This window comes from Botryllus schlosseri, chromosome 14, assembly GCF_051294905.1.
Source record: "Botryllus schlosseri isolate E-star chromosome 14, Bs_hap1, whole genome shotgun sequence".
Classification (NCBI taxonomy): domain Eukaryota; kingdom Metazoa; phylum Chordata; class Ascidiacea; order Stolidobranchia; family Styelidae; genus Botryllus; species Botryllus schlosseri.
In genome coordinates this window covers 22,647,117-22,665,742 of record NC_137249.1, presented here as the reverse complement: position 1 = coordinate 22,665,742, position 18,626 = coordinate 22,647,117, and the positions used below count along the sequence as shown (strand labels likewise).

The window sequence follows — 18,626 nt, the reverse complement described above, 5'->3', positions numbered from 1 at the left end:
CGATGAGATGCGATCAATTCTTATTGTCCGAGTTTGATCGGGTCGGATAAAGTTACTGTACAAAAATAAAACATAGCATGAGGAGGCGCCGAACTTATTTATGCTTGTGAGAATAGGTCTTGTTAATAGACATGTTGAAGAATCTGTGGTAGAGGTTAGCGGTGAGAACAGGCCCGATGCACTGCCGGTTTGAATCGCGAGGAATGCAAGAATGAACAGCGGTAAGTGGGTATACATATCGAAATTTATTGTATTATCAAAAATTTAAATACCCAGGTCATTTAATATGAACTTTCAAGGCCGACCACAAATTTCATTATCCTGACCACAAAATTTGGAATGTTGATGACCAAAATATCAGTTCCGGCGCATTGACGTAGCCAGGGGCCAGCCATATTTTTTGTAAATCTTCGTATATGACCATAAAAGTAGAACATTTCGTGGCATATATATTTGACTTTAAATTTTTCTTAGCACTTCGCATGATTTATCGTCACTTGATTTGTTACATTTAGTACTCGTATTCCCTCATGAAATTTAAAATACGTTTAATCTACAGAAATGAGTCTAACTATATTCGCATTCATGAGAGAACACGTCGTCCAACATGCGACTTCGCGTCTGCACTCGCAGAAAGATCGTTGGCGATGAAACCTTTGTACAAAATTATAGACGTTCAAGCTCACCTAAATCTTCGATATTGATATGTTAATTGTCCATATCCAAGCGACGAATACTCCTATCCTTGCCAAATGGATCCAGCTATACTGAGGTGACCAGCAATATATGCAAGTAACAATATAATCGAGCGAATTCATTCATGAAATTAAAAAAAAAAAATCGCGCCTTGCTCGGCTAGGTGTTTTCGTGACAAAGTTGTTATCGATTTTGATGCGTAGGAAGATTGTTTTCACCGTTATCTAATCCGGATCACTCCTGTCGAAAGACTAAAAATGGACATCAACATCCAACTGTTCCGCGCAATGGTTCGCAAATCTAATGCGTCCCTTTGGTCGAAAAGGTTGGCCGCTCCTGATCCAGGGCATGGTATTATACCCCGGCCCCAGCAAATGTATAGATTTTGTATACAGTTGTGGAAATTTGTCTGCATAAACCTAACACAGAAAAATTCGGTATAGCTACTACGGCAGAGTCAACGACGACGACCTTGCATCACAACGTCGGTAATCCAGAAGACGACTGGTCCCAGATATTACTCATTTACATGATTGGACTCGGGGCTGGTCTAGTGGCGGTCTGCGTCTCAAGACTGACAAGATTTTGTCAACAAGAATGCAAATCCTACAAGATAGAACAAGGATACAAGTCATATTGCGAGAACAACAACGAAGATCACACCAAATCGATGGTAAAGTGTACAGTGCACTGTGTATTACACAGTCATATATAATTTCTGAAATAGTATAATACGTATCGTGTAATCTCACACATTACACTTATGCATGAATAACACAAGATGAATTTTCGTCATGGAGAGCTCCAATATAATGCGCAATTGACAATTGCTTCACTATTAATATAAACCGAGACCGAACGGATAGCCTGTAATGTATGGCGCTCTAAGGCACGCTATCCAAGTAAAAGACTACGTCGCGTTCCCTCTAGGATCCGCAACAGAGAGTCGGCGAACACGTCGGCCTGCACTCCGCCGGACTAACGATAAAACATCGGATAATATAAACAGCGTTGGCGGTACAACGTCGGTCGATCGTCAGATTCAAAGGCCGCCAGCATCGAACGAAGGTCTTATTTAAATAGTCAGAATCCAGACAGGGTCGCGCACAATGATCAGCAATGATTGGAATTGATGATCCGACGTCCAGCGAGTATGTGCAATACACCAATTCGCCATAAATGCGTCCTTCATTATAAGATGCCGAGATCATGCAGATGCAATACATATGCTCTGCCCCGTTATACAAGTGCTTATATACAAGTGCATATTAGAGGTGCTCAAATATGATTTTTTCTCTTAAATTGTACTGGCTACTTGATAAAATTGTTAGGTTAGCTATAATTGAAGCCTGCACACTAAATTTGGTTCAATTCCAGCCAGTAGCCGCATTGCTACAGGAGGAAAAAAGTTTTATATTTATGATATAAAAATGAACAAAAATAAATTCAAAATTTTCTGTTCACCCCATGAAATTGTTATGTTATCTAGAAACGATGCTCATTTATTTTTAGGGGTCTGGAGGAACCGCAGTAAACCTCCCCCCGTGACGCTTGTGACGAGCTCTGTGGCATTACACAACAGCACTATGTGCCACAAGCGCCCGTAATAGGGCCCTTTGGGTCGTTGCACACAAAGCACCCATAAGGTTGCTTCCGTTTTCTTCCTGTTTCTCTACTGTTTACAGGTTCAAACGAGCGCCACAAGCAGGCTTCAGAGGGGCGTCTGCGGTCACTGATCCCTCCGCCACCATACTTGTGCCCCAGGATACTGGCCCGTCAATGCGGCCTCAGATCCCGGTCGGACTATGAAGGCCTGGCGGCCATATTCGTGCTGGGTAGTAAGAGTGATTGGACAGTAATGGTTGTACCGCTAGTGCTTCGCATCGCCCAGCGTCCAACAAAGCGATGCTTGCCTTAATACAACCAACGCGCAGTTATTGCCGTCGAAAAATTGTGGATTTGAATAAAATAGTATTTACGGTGACAAATTCTTTGACAATTTATTTCAGATGTGCCCAGTATGCCCACCGTAAATACTATTTCATTCAAATCCAAATTTTTCGAGATCAATATCTCCGCTTCCGCTGGTTGGAATTGAGCCAAATTTGGTGAGCATCGTTTCTTTACACAACCTAATACTTTCATGGGGTAAACAGAAATTTTTGTTTATTTATTTGTATATAATAAATAGAAACTTTCTACTATGTAGCAATGCGGCTACTGGCTGGAATTGAACCAAATTTGGTGTGTAGGCTTAAATTAGGTAACCTAACAATTTTATCAAGTAGCCAGTACAATTTGAGAAAAAAAGTCATTTTTGAACACTCCGTGACTGCATGCATATGCATATTTGCATTGCCAGCCGAAAAGAAACTGTTGACGAATTTATCATATGTTGCAGCGCCTCAGCTCAACTGTGAATTCACCCGATCCACAGTATATGCATCAGTAAACCTACGTTGATACCGCGTAGACACTAGAGCGCACCGAATTTCATATTTCAAAAAAAGAAATACTGCAGCGGATCCGCTTTTAACATTAAATACTAAGTCATTAAAGTCAACATTCAATAATGACAAAAGGTCGATCAACAGCTTCTTCCCAAATCTCATGCCAAATCACCATGTCTGAGTTGATTTGCAAAAATTGGAAATCGCAGTCAGATTACACAATTTAAAATTTACCTGTTTGTATTTTCAGGCTACAAACAACAATATCGCTTTTACCGAAGCGTCGTCAACGGTCGCCATTGCAGATGATGTTATTCAGTACGATTCAATAGATGGCCTCGAAGTAATTGTGTTGGCGGACAAATGGCAAAGGAATCAGGAGGCGAGGCAAAAACTACGTGAAGACACGGCAACGCATAATGGCCCAACATCCACACAATCGTTCAAAGAGTCCTCTTCCGATAACGTGATACTTCCCTCAACGCAGTATGTCGACGCAGGGGAGGATTCTGATAATCGCGCATTGCAGAAAAGGCATTCTCAAAGCAAGCAATTCGGCTGTTTTTCATGGACTTACTATCAGGAATGCGACGAATGTTCTCAAATGCCATAGACCAAATGACAACTAATGGATGGTACCAATGTCTGGCGAATTGCTGGATTTGATGACTGCGACGCCGCTCAGTTCAATCGCCTTCATCAGTCAGAACTCGGCAGGTACATCAATAACTGCCAATGCATATAATCATGGTCATGTCATCACTAACAGAAGAAGAAATGTAGAACATATCGCCACAATGTCCGAGTTCTGCATCGTAATCAATACCTTTCCGAAATAGCGTACTGTCGACACCAAAGGACAGCATCTCAGAACATATGCTCGGTGTTCCTATAATTCAACACACGGCTATGCCACCAGTCCACCATGCCATACCACATGGATTGCAGAATTCAGATCTGAGCACGTTAACCGGTGGCGGTGACAGCGAACCCTGTATCGGGAATGTCCGAACAGTTGCCAATAGCGGCGATTGTGTGTGTCTGGAAGATCGCTTTAATAGCATTTTTATGGCTGAGGGATCAGGCTGAAGTTGCCGTTGTTAGGATTATGTTCGCTACGTTGTCAAGCTAAAAGAGCAAGTGAGTTTCCACCGTTTTACCGAAAATAATGCTATCTGTACAGACCTGCCCTGTATCCTACGTGTGGTGAGGGATACAGGCAACTTGAGTTGCGTTGCTCAATGCTCAACTATTGACTGATATAACACGCGCATAACCGGGAAAACACATTCACCTTTTGTTTATGCCAGTTTCAAAACAACTCTCACCTTGGATTATTATTTATCAAATCAGTCTTTGAACATAACTAGCCAAGCGTACATTGTACATGTACTGCATGTGCACTGTGCACTGTGCAGCTGTACACTGTGCAATGTTAATGTACGATGCCACTCCAACCTCGTTAGCCCAATTATAATGTCACGTAATTTCAGTTAATTGAGGTAATCAACTTCTATGAGTTGAATCAATTGTATACAAATGAGGATGTGTACAAATACATTATCATTCCTAGCATTATAATTGTAATTGATATATCAATACATGCCTTATTTATTTATTGGTATCGTGTACTAAACTATACAAACAGTGTATATTGCGCAAGTTATGTCGATAAATACCTGTTGAATGCTGTTGAAAATGATGTTCAACCTAGTGCATGGCTTCTACCTTGGCTGCCTTTCGAGTCATGACCGCAAGAAGCCGAAAATTGGTGACCGAATGCAGCTCTAATGAACATTACTCTCGGGCAATAGTAATGTTGATGTGACTTTTGATTGTCTGAAAATGTAGCGATATCGGCTATGTGCTGTGAAATCGTTGTCAAAAACTTGTTACATTATGCTATATCTTCAGTACTGATACACTATATAAAAACGACTCTCGCCAGGTCAATAGTTTGTTCTCATTGATTCGTGTGACTGACATATAAATCAATTTGAGACAGCTTATCCTGGAAGCACTCGGAGTGACATCAATAATACAATGGGGCTTGGTTATTGTGTTTGTATCGTATTGTTCGCCAGTGTTATTTCGGATAAGGTTACCTCAGAGCTAGCACTTATATTAGTATCGTCGTCACGTCAAACATTTCGGACGTCAGCTCAGCAGGCTTTGAAAGGAAGATTGATGTGCAAGAAACATGGCTAGCCGTAAGTAGCGCCATATGAATCACTATGCATATAATTTAGCTTCTATCAGACTCTTGAAGAAGTTAGTTGGGTTGTCGTGGCGATATTCAACAGAAGTCACGGACGTGACATCATGGACCAATGAAATCGAATTAGATGTAATAATAGCTGGCACTAAACACGTATCGAGCATGGTCATTGGTCAAGTATCAAGCTATGTAGTCTGGTTTCGTTGTGCACCAGACCACTTAGAAAATAATATATCCGCAAAAATTTGATTGATCGGGTGACTAATACGAATTCAATAACAGGCTGAATTGTGTATATGGACTAAATAATAGCGCCCGTACTGTCATGTCGCATGGTTCCGTCTACCAGCACCCTCCAAATATCATCTCCGTGAAGCATATCGTGTGTTAATGGGCGAGTTAAACTGGAATATAATAAACTCTAATTATCATAGTTAGATAAAGTCGGAATACGTGTAGCGTGTGTATGTGTATACTATTCTGTGTATTAGCCGAGATATAGGGCTATGGGGAGTAGCAATTACGAATCGGCGACTCCTGAGGTTGAATCATGGTTGTAATTTTAGTTTGCAGGGAGTCGTGAGTAAGACTATAGGGTTACGGTCATTAAATTGATGCTGAAATAGGATCGCAGCTAATATTGAGTGTCGGAGTCAGATTGAGTAACAATCGTCGAACAATCTCAGTAAATCACGGTCAGCGCATATTTTTTTTAGTAATATATAGACAACAAATGCAATTCGTACACACTGTAGGATGTGTTTGTAGCCCGGAGCTTTTGTCGGTTTGTCGCATGTAGACTGTATTGTTCAGAGGTCTGTAGTTACGCCAGCTATTTTACATGTACGTGTACGCTCTTCAACTCAAATAAGGTTATAAAGAAGTATTTATCACTGCCATCAATCATATAGTCAATTCATCAGTTGAGTACAGAAAATACTCGGGCGTACCACCGCCTTTCAAAGGGAACCGCCGCCTTTTAAAGTCATGTCTGACAAGAGAAAACATGAAATAAACTAGGTCACTGCAGATACGTTGGTTATTTATGCATACACAATTCATTACTAACACAATTCTCTTGACTTACATACATTCGTATATGTTGCTATAATACATCGATCCAAATTATAATCAATATTTTATATCGCACGAGGGTCGGAGTGAAGCAAGAATAAACACAAACGATTATAATTCAGCAACCACGGCGCAGGCAACGACAACAACCCTTCATCACAATGTTGGAAATCCTGAAGAGGATTTGTCTCAAATGCTTCTGCTATATATTGTTGGCGTCGCCGCCGCTTTGCTGGCGATATGTGTCGCGCGAACGACAAAATGCTGTATGAAGGAATGCAGAGGCAAGCCCAAAAAGAAGACTAAATTTCAACTGGAGATCGAGGTAATATCTAATATCTATATGTGGTGTACTTGGTTTGAATGATGATAATACGGTGTGTATAGAGTCAATCAGAGTATTATCAGTTGCCAAGATGTGAAATTTGGTTAAATTGACGTGCGGTTAGTTCGGTCCAATCATGCCAAACCAATTCATGCGGTTTGAAGTAGAAGACGATTTTCAAACGTCCCGAAATCAGTACTCTATTCAAATGATGCGCCGAGGATATAGGATTTACTCTCAAAAGTACACAGAGTATTAATCATATTAATACAAAAGGGTCGATGCTGGTATATTTTGTAACGGTATTATGTAGACCAGATATGTCAAACCTTTGACCCGCGAGACGATTTTATACGGCCCGCGCAGCAATTCTGAGTAGATTGGAAAAGTTCTTTTACATTTTTAACAAATGGTTGGATTTTCAGTAAGAAATACTTCCATTAAATTATCCCTCAATAGTATGGTTACCATATTTTGGAAATCTGAAAAGAGGACACTTTTTCAAAATATTAAAACTTGCAAAACCGGAGGAAAATCCTGGGGAAATGGTAAATTTTTCCCAATTTCGGTTGACTAAAAAAAAGGTCAACTCTCCGGCCCAGCTCCCGAAATAGCCGCCGGAGCGTTACTACAGTGCTGACTTATCAGTCGAATCTGGCCCTATATCTAACCTAAATTCTCAAAAGAGAGGACAAAATGTCAAAAATGAGGACAGTTGGGCGTCCTCCGAGGACACTTTTAAAAGACAAATCCACTTGAAAGAGGACGTATGGTAGCCCTACTCAATACAAGTGTCGTGAATGTTCATAGGCCCCATTATAACCACCGGACGACGGTGGTATGGTGTAGATGTATAGTCACCATGGGGAACAAAATCACTGACGTTGACACATAATTCTGGAAAGGCAAAATGTGCACACTGCGCTCAGAGGTTTATGAAAAAATGAACAAAAATTTAACTATGCGCAGAAGCTAATACGTGAATGCAAAACCATGAAGGTTACATGTTACAGTTTAGTCCCAGAAAGTCCCTGGCCCTCACAGAAACCCGAGTCGCGATGTAGCCTAAAATACTGCTCAGCCAAATTACAACGTCCACGTTTACTATACCGTTTACTACACCACACGACTAAAAGAATGGGAGCATCTAATATGCCGTTACATCCATTGTTTTAGAGCAATGGTTCTCAACCGGGTACTATCAGGGGGTCCGCGAAACCTCCAAATTTGCAAAATGTTTGATAACCTATTTTTTTTTTTTTTTAAATTAGAGAAATCACGAAGCAGTTTGGCTTCATAAACAGAACGGCCATCTGAGATGTAATATTCTACTGTGCAAACTAGCCAAATTGCCAATAGCCTACTGATAGAAACATATTGCTGTTTAGAGATATTATGTTGGGGTTGCAGAATAAATTCGCTTGCAAAACAAGCCATTTCCCTCTGTGATATACATAACCGCTATGCCAGAATAACTTCAAGATGTGCTGCTACATAGAAATGACTAGGCTGGACGTTACATCAATAATAAAATGATGATGATGAAATTGGCGCCATGTATGCTGCGATCAGACCCAAAGGTGTCGTTGGAAGCGTTACGCGTTATTATTGCATTCGCCATCACCTATCTTTGTGGAAATTAATAGATTTTCGGCACTCCTTCATGTCATTTCGACGACGCGGATTTTCGAGACACGGCAGAGTCTTTCAAGAAATGCAGCAACAGAATTCGCTTTGAAATAATAAACGTCTTCCTAGTTTCTACATATAAATAGTATGATGTTAATTTCAATTAGGGTCATTTTGTTTTCGTTTATCACTAGCCTAGAGTTAATATTTGCACAATACAGGTGACGGTTGCACGGTAATAGAGCTAAATTTGAACTAAATTTTGGGGGGTCTGCGATGGTCCCTGACGGTCCAAAGGGTCACGAAGACGGAAAGGTTGAGAACCACTGTTTTAGAGGTTTGTAGGATAACTGTATTCAACCAGACAATCACCGTACTTTTGCCAATTTCATTGTTTGCGGATTAAGGTGTTGTTAGAATACAACGCCTGTGAACCGCAGTATATTGTAATATACCATCATGAATACTGGCTTATTAATAAAGTATTTATTTGAAAAACAAGGGCATGGACTTTGAGGTAACATTTTGGAATAATTTTACTGGTCCAGCCCGCGCGTGATCTGAAGGTATGAATCCGGCCCGCGACGCAAGATGAGTTTGACATCCCTGATGTCGACTAATTTTGAAACTATTTTACATGCTCGTGAATCGTAATATAGATTTTCGCACCTGGAATAACTCACTGCTGATTTAACAAGCAAAGAACGAAGCATTATATGATATATTCAAACGATATAAGTAAAGGTGAATAACAGCGTTAAATTCTCGCGAAACTATTCTTAACACCATATCCATCATTTAACAAACACGCGGGGTTTCATACTACTTCGTCGCCATGGAGTCGGAGTCACAGGAAATTTTTCACATCCTTCAGAGTCTGAGCTATGGAAACACATACTATAACGGTTATCGCATTTCCATCGTCCAAACGCCTCGATGGTGCAGTCGAATATAAACTCTCTCTCCGCCATACTCGTCAACAGACTGAGATAAAAGAAAAGCAAAATTGGTAACATATAGAACAGCTCAAGCTGAAATAAGATTTCTTATCCCGATCATTTTAACATCCCGCCCTGACTCTGATTGTCTGAATGTAACTACCCTCACATTTCATAAAGACTTTCTTGTATAAATAATGCTACATGCAACGTATTCAAACGTAAACTGCCGCGACGTTTATTTGCTAGTGCTTCTCGTTTGCATTTACTATATAACACGTTCAGGCATCGCAGAACAACAGCGCGGAATCTAGCGGCCAGTTTCTGCATTACGCAGTATTTAACGCAGCTGCACATTGGATGGACTTGATTCATGAAAATAACAAGAACAAGAAGTCTCCGCCTGTTAAAACAAGTAAATCAGGAGTTGGTACATTGGAAGACGACGCAAATAAGCGACATCGCGATGAAAAATCTAAATCTGTCACAGCAAAAGCACTAACCAACTGCCACGATCAGGAATGTGGTGATTCTATTGAAATAGAGGAAACGCGATCCAGCTCCTCCGCTAAAAGAAAACGATTGAACAGCATGGAATCGATTGTCGAAATTGCTTCTAAATTCGAAAATCCGAGCGAGCACAAACTAAATAGTTCGGTTGAAAATCATCCAGATTCGACCGATGCTTCCTCCAAAGAAGATGGATTGTTTGTCAAGGCGAATCCCCGAAAGCCATCTGTTAAATTTGATGACTCCGTTGCATTTTGTGAGGATCTCGCGTGATAAAACGAGTCCTACATGGTTACACTGAGAGGATCTCGTTGATGAATGGACCTGGTGTTTGGAATCCGCGAATGAAAATCGTCAACAATGAGAGTATTTGAACAGAAACCAGATCTATATTATACTGTGAAAAGGATATCATATAGGCCTATTAGGGTTACCATACTTTGAGATCCGAAAAAGAGGACACTTCAAAAATTCTGAAAGCTCCAGCACGGGAAAAGAAAACTGATGATTTTGAAAAAATTTCGACCGATAGTACGGTGTCGAACCCGAACTACCCGCTTTTTACGATAATATGAGGTGTTGAATAAAAAAATGGTTATCACTTTGACTCGACTCCCGTTTTATCCGATTTTTTACGAAACTCTGACCTTTGCTGCGTGGGGGGCAAGTTTTTGATCGCATTTTATTACTTTTTTTAGAAAAAGAGGACGAACTCCCAAAAAAGAGGACATTTAGGCATCCTCCAAGGACACTTTCAATTTATTGAAAATAAAAGACAAATCCTCTTAACAGAGGACGTATGGTAACCCTATTAATATATATACCAATGGGTGTTAACTCGTAATAGGATACCAACGGAAGGAGCGAATGATTAGAGTCGGTCAAAATCTATATTCGCAAAGGAAGTGGAAGTAGCCTAGTCAGTATTGCTACACAAATAGTAGTGGCAGAAATCCTGTGAAGTTCTACTCGATTACAAGTAGGATCAAGTCACGATTCGCGAGACTTCCTAAAATTAACTATATACCTGCATAAAATTAAGGGTCTGAAAATGACTCAACTAAGTAGTTTTATAACGTAGATTTAGCCAAGGTGCCGCCTGTTTTAAGTTATAAATCGAGGGGAAGACTATTCTTTCGAAATTGCAATATTTATCGTTGCATTAGCACAAAATGACTGATATTCGGGATCTCTTACCATGATACATGGGATCATTTTCCCGTTGTTATGATAATTTCACTCGCAGATTAATGCAAGCCAATCCAAAAGACTATACTTTTGTCGTCACAAAAAACCAGGCGTAAAAATTAAGTTATTTTGCGTCAAAACTGTGTTAAGTATAGAATTGGAGGTATGCTGAAAACATATCCAGCTGAGTAAGTAGAGAAAGAACTATGTATACCTATTTGAGTACTATACTGAAACTTGGAAGTACTTCGTTACTGACCATCTATGTATATTCGACAATAAGTGGTGCTCTAATGAGCTAATGAGCTTTCGAATTACTTAATTCCTTCCGGATTTTTGAAACACACTCATGTAATGCCGAGATCTTTTCAACGACCTATGCGAAATTATATTATACTGTCATAAAGGCACAGCCAAGTATAAAGATTTTGTTACAAACCTATTAATGACGTCATATACAGACTGTTTAAATTGGAGAAGAAGCCCGTTCCGCCACCAACGCCACCGTTTGCTTTTTTTCCAAATAATTGTTCGTCTATCAATATATAAATATATAAGTTAATTTTAGGAACCATACGGATGTGGGTATATTGTGTTTTACGTGGGTTTTTCTTGGGGTTGAACATTTGCACATCGGCAATACGCTGATTTACTTACGTTTTGCAGAACACGCAACTGTTATGGTGTACATACAGTTATTTATATGCATAATATTTTAATCCACACATCGCGGATTATGCTGTTGCAGACTTCAATGCACATTTTATCAATATATTCATTACGTAAATCTATTAAGACCCGAGGATTTCCGACGGACACTCTTCAGGAGTAATCTTCAGCAGATGATGAATTAGACTACGTTGCACGCGTCCATATTTGACGTCATAGGAACAAATACAACATGAAATACAGGTAAAACGTGAGGGCAGCTAGAGGTCAATTTTCAGCTTGAACAGAAATTCCTTCCTCTGACACATGCGCATTTTGGAAAGGTGGATTTTAATACATGTCGATTCTAGTGTAGACGAATGGAAAAGTATGCGGCCTCAAACGATCCAATATCGAAAATATCTGGTCACTATAGTTTTTTAGGACAATCTGAATTCTCAGCAAATGGATGGGTATAAATATCCATGGCGTGATTGTGATCCAATGCCCGCAGACATTTTCCCATAAATCTAAATTGCACGATCAAATATCTCCTAGACCAGGGGTTCTCAAAGGGTGGGCCATGGCCCACTGGTGGGCCACAAGAGCATTTGAGGTGGGCCACAGAGCTATTTGGAAAATTTTAGAAATAATGTAAGTTTAGTAATATTAATTGTGTTAATCGCTAAAAAATAAATTCATATTAGTTGATTATACGTCGGCTACATAAAGCGTTTCATCCGACTCTGATGAGACGCAGTGGTACGTATGGAGTCCACATTTCAAGTCGAAAATGGGAGACAGAAACGGCGGCTTTTTCCACTGGCTATAGCTACCTATGGCTAACAGCAACTAAAATAATTTCGCGTATATAATACCTGGAAGGTAATGCTGAAGTAACCAAGTATTCCGGCAGGGTCATAATGTCCTATGCCGTTGAAAGGGGTGTGCAATAAACTCGGTATGAAGTATAATTGATGTATAGATTTACTGTACTTCGGCAGGTCGTATTATTGTAAGTTAAAAATGGCCATAATTGCAAATTATTAGCAACTTCTGGTTGAGGTATACTGCACCACCGCAACGAATAGTAATGGATTGAGGATTCAGCGGAGCGCATTAATATTTGAAGTCGGTTTAAAATGTCATGCCTGGAAATCAATGTACATAATGTAAGAGTCACATGAATTGATAGTATCACTGGATTGAATATTCCGACATCGCAACTTCAGTTGGTTCAGTACGTGACATACAATGTACACTGTACAGCATGCATAATATGAAAATCTTTCTCCACTCCTCTGTAGTACTCCATTCACCAATGAATTCTTTGAAGGTGGCCCAGAATGATTATACTATTCCCCTCAATACTAGAACTAAAACCCCAATCACACAGTGTAAGCGGGAATCCGATCATTGTGTTTCGCGAAGCGAATGGAGCAGCGGACGATCATAAAATTCTCAGAAGTTTTAGCATATGATCTACCAGAACCGCAACTGCCGCACCCAAACCCCCAATCGGGGGAGCTAGAAGGGGCCCAAGATTATTTCGTTGGTCGTTTGTTGGAAGATATTCATACAACATGAAAATTTTCGTCGCGCTTCGCGCGACTTCATGCCCCGACATGTTTATATTTCAATTTCATCAGTAATTAAGGAGAAAAATGCGCATATTTTAGAGAAATAGGCATATCGCGCGCCGTCGATTACCACACATTGACCAGAATTATCACTTTAAGATTACAGGTGGGCCACAGCACATTTTCAAACCGGAAAATGGGCCACGGCCAAGAAAGGGCTGAGAACCCCTGTCCTAGACTATGGTTGCCGTACGTTGGGAATTTCTCGGACATGTCCGGGATTTCACTGAAAAAACTGTGTCCGGGAGGGAATTCTAAAATATGCCTAAATGTCCTGAATTTTGAAGGCTTGAAGTAGGCTCAAAGGTTTTTCGTAAATCCACATAAGCAATATTAATTTCAAGCAGCTATATGCTATTCGAAATTCTTCTTCGCGCTGCGCGCGAGTTACTATTATTAATGACGAGTTTTACGTGGCGCGTGTCACCGTTTCCGGCTTTGTGCACCACGGACAAAATATGTTATCAAGGATCGAATTTTCGTGCTCTGGGACATAGGTTTGTAATAACTTTCAAACTATACAAGTTACATGAAATAATAAACTCGGCGACAGGGGTAAACAATTGCGCTATAGTAAGTAAATTCGTTAAAGTAAGCGGTATATTGAGCGTGGTACATGCGTCGGCAAGAAATGTTCGGTGAAAGTCATATTTTTCGCAATGCAACAGTGTGTGGTCAACCGTGTCGGGGACGTGACACACATTACAAAGGGGGGAGTCGGCGCAAACTGCGCGCGAGTTAACACAACGTATATTGATATGAGTATGGGCACCAGGCACCGCCCTCGCAAAAACTGCAATCAAAAATAAATATAAATAACCATCATTTACTAATTTTAGTCTAATTGTAATTGCAATCATAAGCTAACGGTATATTCGTAGAGTTGGTTAGGGCCGATTGGATCTTTCAGTCACAGACAGTGGTTCCAAATCTTGTGATCGTTTGCCTTTATCTGAGGATCGCGACGATGTTGGACGTAATCAGCTTCCTAGGCCGTGAGTAAGTTTCGGCAAGCTGAAATCATTTAGTAATCAGCAAGTTTTGAGCTGGGCCAAGGAACAGTTTCAAGTTGGAAATGAAGTCGCGACCATTATAGGTTGGAAATCTCCGAATGTGCAGCCTGCTGGGGCATTAGTAGCCTAATATATGGAAGAATCAATATTGGTGGGGCCAAGTTCAGTGCTTTTTGAATGGCGGAAGGGAGGTGAATTAAGAAATGTTGTTTCGGACCTGATTAAAACACACGACCAGATAGCCACACCGACCTAACAGTATAGCGCAGTCTTGTCAAACACAATCCCGACAGGCCGGACACGGCCCGCCAGACAAATTCGTCCGGTCCGTGAAGAAATCTAAAATTGCTGACCCTCTGTATAGTAGCAATCGCCAGAGATCACATTACAGATGGCCCAATTAATGAATTATATTCCACTCCATTCCTGTTATAGTCGATGGGCAATGCTTTGCTAGTGTGACGTCATATTGACAAACAATGTGTTATATCTTATTTTAAAATCCGCTAGTGAGCGCTAAGGAGTGTCCGGAATCTGCTTCACAAAAATATGGCAACGCTATCCTAGAACATGTTGTTTAATACTTTCCTGCAAGCATGCATCCGGATTGTCCTTCCCACGTACCCCCACTTACAGTGGCACTTAAATTCGAAATTAGTAGCGATCGAACAACAACATGGGTTTTGACGATGCATAAAGCATAACAAACGATTTACCGCTGAATCCAATTGTTTTGCAAAACAAGAAGAAATGGGTCAAGCCGTGGTAGATGTATGATTTAAATATGCATGAAAATTTCTCAGTTTTCCATCCACAGGATGATGATCTGTTTGTGTCATCCGTTATCAATCGAAATTTTCCGAATATATTCCAAGTTCCGAATTTAATTTCACATCCAAACAGATCATCATTGCTCACTGTGCCAAATTACAGATTTAGATTTCTCTGTTTCGGGCTGGACGAATTCCAGCGCAAATATTCTCCGGTAAAATAGAGGTTTCCTGTAAACCGAGGTAACGAATATATTTTCAACACTAACGTCCAAGAATGCACTCGAGCCACTGTAAAAACTGCAACATAAAATACTCCGGATCATAGCTACGGCCTCAAAAGGGCCTGGCTGCCCATCCAACAAGTCGCTGCTGAAGAGATTCGGTGTCCTAAATATAGAAGATATGCGGAAACTAGAAATCGCCAAGTTTATGTATCAGTTCCACTGCGGTCGTTGCCCCGAATATTTCAATGACTTCTTTACCTCGGAATCAAATGCGCACAAAGGGATGGTGTGAACGAGAGGTTCACGTTCGCGTTCTGTGTGTGAACCTCAAAAAGTTAGTAGTTCACGTTCACAAACGAACCTTGGTAAGTTCTGCACTGTGAACCTTTTTCATATATTACAATTTTCACTTGATTATATAACATTTTTGGTTGAAATTTATTGCATTTCAACTGCGGGTCAATCTACGCATGGCGATGACATCATAAAAAAATCAACACTAAACGAGCATGCACCTGGACAAACTCAAAAATTTTACTTGCTTTGTTACAAAAGTTTGCTCGAAATATCCAGCTTTCCGTTTGTGAAAATTTAGTGACTGCGCAATCACACATCATCAAGAGCGAAATACACTACACTGCTTATTCATAACTTAACATAACATGATTGGGTTATATTTTTATCTGAACAAGTCACACACAATGGGATAAGACACAATGCGATGGCATGAACAGATAGGAGGATGTAGAACGACACGCATCAGCAGCGATCCTTTACTCTAACATCCACCTCGGCCTAGAGTGCCCGATGTCACAGTTCTTTTTCGATGTTGATCTCTTTGAAACCGCGGCCCTTTCTACTAGTTCTTTTCCATTCATTGTGAGTGCTTTCTTTCGTCGGGTCTTTTCCTGGGCTTTTTTGTCGCCGTTAGAACGGCAACGGGGGAGGGGAGGAGGAACCCAGATAAACCTCCGACGGGAATCGAACCCGGTTCGCCTGAGTGCTGGGCGCTTATCGTAACCACTACACTATCTCCCCTGCTTCAACCAATCAATGAAATTGAAATGGTTGTCTGATGTAAAAAATCCAGCAGTCGCACGGGATCAATCTTGATTTCATATGTTTATTGTATCTTATAAACCAAATCCGTGCGATTGGGGTGTTGGCTACTGCTGTATAACTTGTTAAAGGGGTAATATCGGTAGCAAGTACAGAAACCCGTTTCACACTCTGTTCAATATTACCGTAGCAATTATACTCCGACGCCGAATAGGCCTACATTGTCCGTCTGGCCTAGACCGTTAAGGCATAAGCTTAGCTTATATTCTCTCGCAAGTCCTCGTCGAAATTGTTGGCAAAGCGACGGAAGATATTGATTTTATGGGATTAATATATCATTTGATCGCCCCAGTTGATACATTTGGCGACATTTAAAACGTCAATATGTACTTCAGCATTGTGGCATTACGTGGCCCGAGTCGTCCCTAGGCATCGTGTACATTCATATAGGGCAGGGGCGGGCAACATACGGCCCGCGGACCGCATCAAGCCCGCGAAGGGATTTTGTCCGGCCCGCGGACAGTTTTCCGTCTTACATGATAATGTGGCCCGTGGTCCCAGTCTGCTGTGACTCCCCACTATACTTGCCTACTACGTCGAATTTTAGTGACTGTATATGTTATTATATACGTGTATGCGCAGCGTTGCGAGAGTGGAGCTTACGCGTAAGTTCGTCGAAGCGAGAAGACTTGCATTGTCGGCATTTACGATGCACTCAACCCTAATGTCGTCTGTGGTAATCATGATTTTTGTCGACTACAATGGTCTTGGTCATTTACACCAGGCTGATATTTCTTATTTTTGCTTCCGTAACCGCCGACTTGCAGCACGGTACACTTCTAGGCTTTTTGCACCGCATATGCCAGGGGTCGCCAACTCAAAACGGGTCGCAGGCCACCTTTCACATTTCGTAGAGGACGCGGGCCGCATGAATTCAATATCGAGATTAATTAGGCCACACAGTTGATCAACGACGCTATCGTCACCAACTCAACCCTAATGAATTGATATCCTGGTAAATTAGGGTTACCGGGCTTATCGAACGCCTTGAAATCTTAATTAGGGATTGCACCGTGTGTTGATTGATCAGATAGAAGCAGACATGGCGGCGCCTGTATGACAATGTTATTCTCAAATACACATTGTCTTCGCCATTAGGGGCGAGAAATGGCTTTGAAGTGACATTGCTGTCGTTAAAATACATTCATTAAATACGATTTATTCCTTGTATATGTGGATAAATGGGCGAATAATGTATCGATTCAGCAATCCGGCCCACCAAGTATTTAATTTTCCTAAATCAGGCCCGCCGACTGGAGAAGTTGCCCGCCCCTGATATAGGGCATAGGCTATCACTTCACTGAAATGTAGGGTTGGAATTAGCAATATGACGTCGCGTGACGTCATGAGGTTCTCGTTCGCGTTCGCACAGAACCTTTCAAAAAGGTTCGCGTTCACACGAACCTGAACCTTTCATAGGTTTATACCATCCCTACGCACAAGTACAACAAACGCGCGTCCATATCGTCCAAATATCATATACGATCGATCGAAAAGATCATCGCTCTATCAAATATGCCAGACCTGGTGTGTGGAAGAGTATCCCGCCGGCCATCCGACAGTCGACGAGTATGTCCACATTCAAGTCGAAATACAATAGCAATTACTACTACTAAAGAAATACTAGCCCGTCCTCAAGATTACCGGACCACGACTAACCTTTCGATCTCGCTTTAGATGACATGCCGCTCGATCCATTTCTTGTCGTTTTTTTCTATACTATCTTCCTTACTCTTCATTCAGTGTGCATCTGCATGTCTCCTCTTTACATCGCCTAGAGGGCAAGGTGGGTGTTTGATTCCATAAGACTACTCCATGTCGCTTTGACACCTTCCTATCTTTTCATTGTATCGCATTTTTGTGGTGTAGGCCTATTGAACTGATAAAAATTGCTAACATGCCAATGATGATTGAGAAAAGTCTGGAGTTATCCAACTCTCTTCAAACGTGAATTTTAATTTGATGCTTTCCATCAAATCTACAGAATGAGACCTAAAAGCTAAAAATCCTGCATTTTTGAAATTTTCAAAATTTGGTACAATGATGTCTTTTACTCCCGAGCTCCTTGTGGGAAATTTTATAGCTTACAAAGACCCCTGAAGCATCAGAATTTGCAATTTGTTTTAAGAAAGCAATTACTGCGCACTGAACAACAAACGTGCAGCCTTGGCATTCGAGCAG

The 18,626-nt window shown here is 40.9% G+C and overlaps 2 protein-coding genes across 2 annotated transcripts; both read left to right on the top strand.

Moving 5' to 3' along the window:
• The first annotated feature begins 50 nt into the window (after window positions 1-50).
• On the top strand, window positions 51-5,203 carry LOC145456247 (uncharacterized). The gene is made up of 3 exons (XM_080334325.1): window positions 51-221; window positions 1,140-1,369; window positions 3,397-5,203. Exons 1-3 carry the CDS (start codon window positions 212-214, stop codon window positions 3,757-3,759), a joined length of 603 nt encoding a protein of 200 aa, XP_080190451.1. The 5' UTR covers window positions 51-211; the 3' UTR covers window positions 3,760-5,203.
• Window positions 5,204-5,210: 7 nt separating this feature from the next.
• LOC145456245 (uncharacterized) lies at window positions 5,211-12,956 on the top strand. The gene is made up of 3 exons (XM_080334323.1): window positions 5,211-5,356; window positions 6,561-6,763; window positions 9,616-12,956. Exons 1-3 carry the CDS (start codon window positions 5,347-5,349, stop codon window positions 10,111-10,113), a joined length of 711 nt encoding a protein of 236 aa, XP_080190449.1. The 5' UTR covers window positions 5,211-5,346; the 3' UTR covers window positions 10,114-12,956.
• Window positions 12,957-18,626: the final 5,670 nt, after the last annotated feature.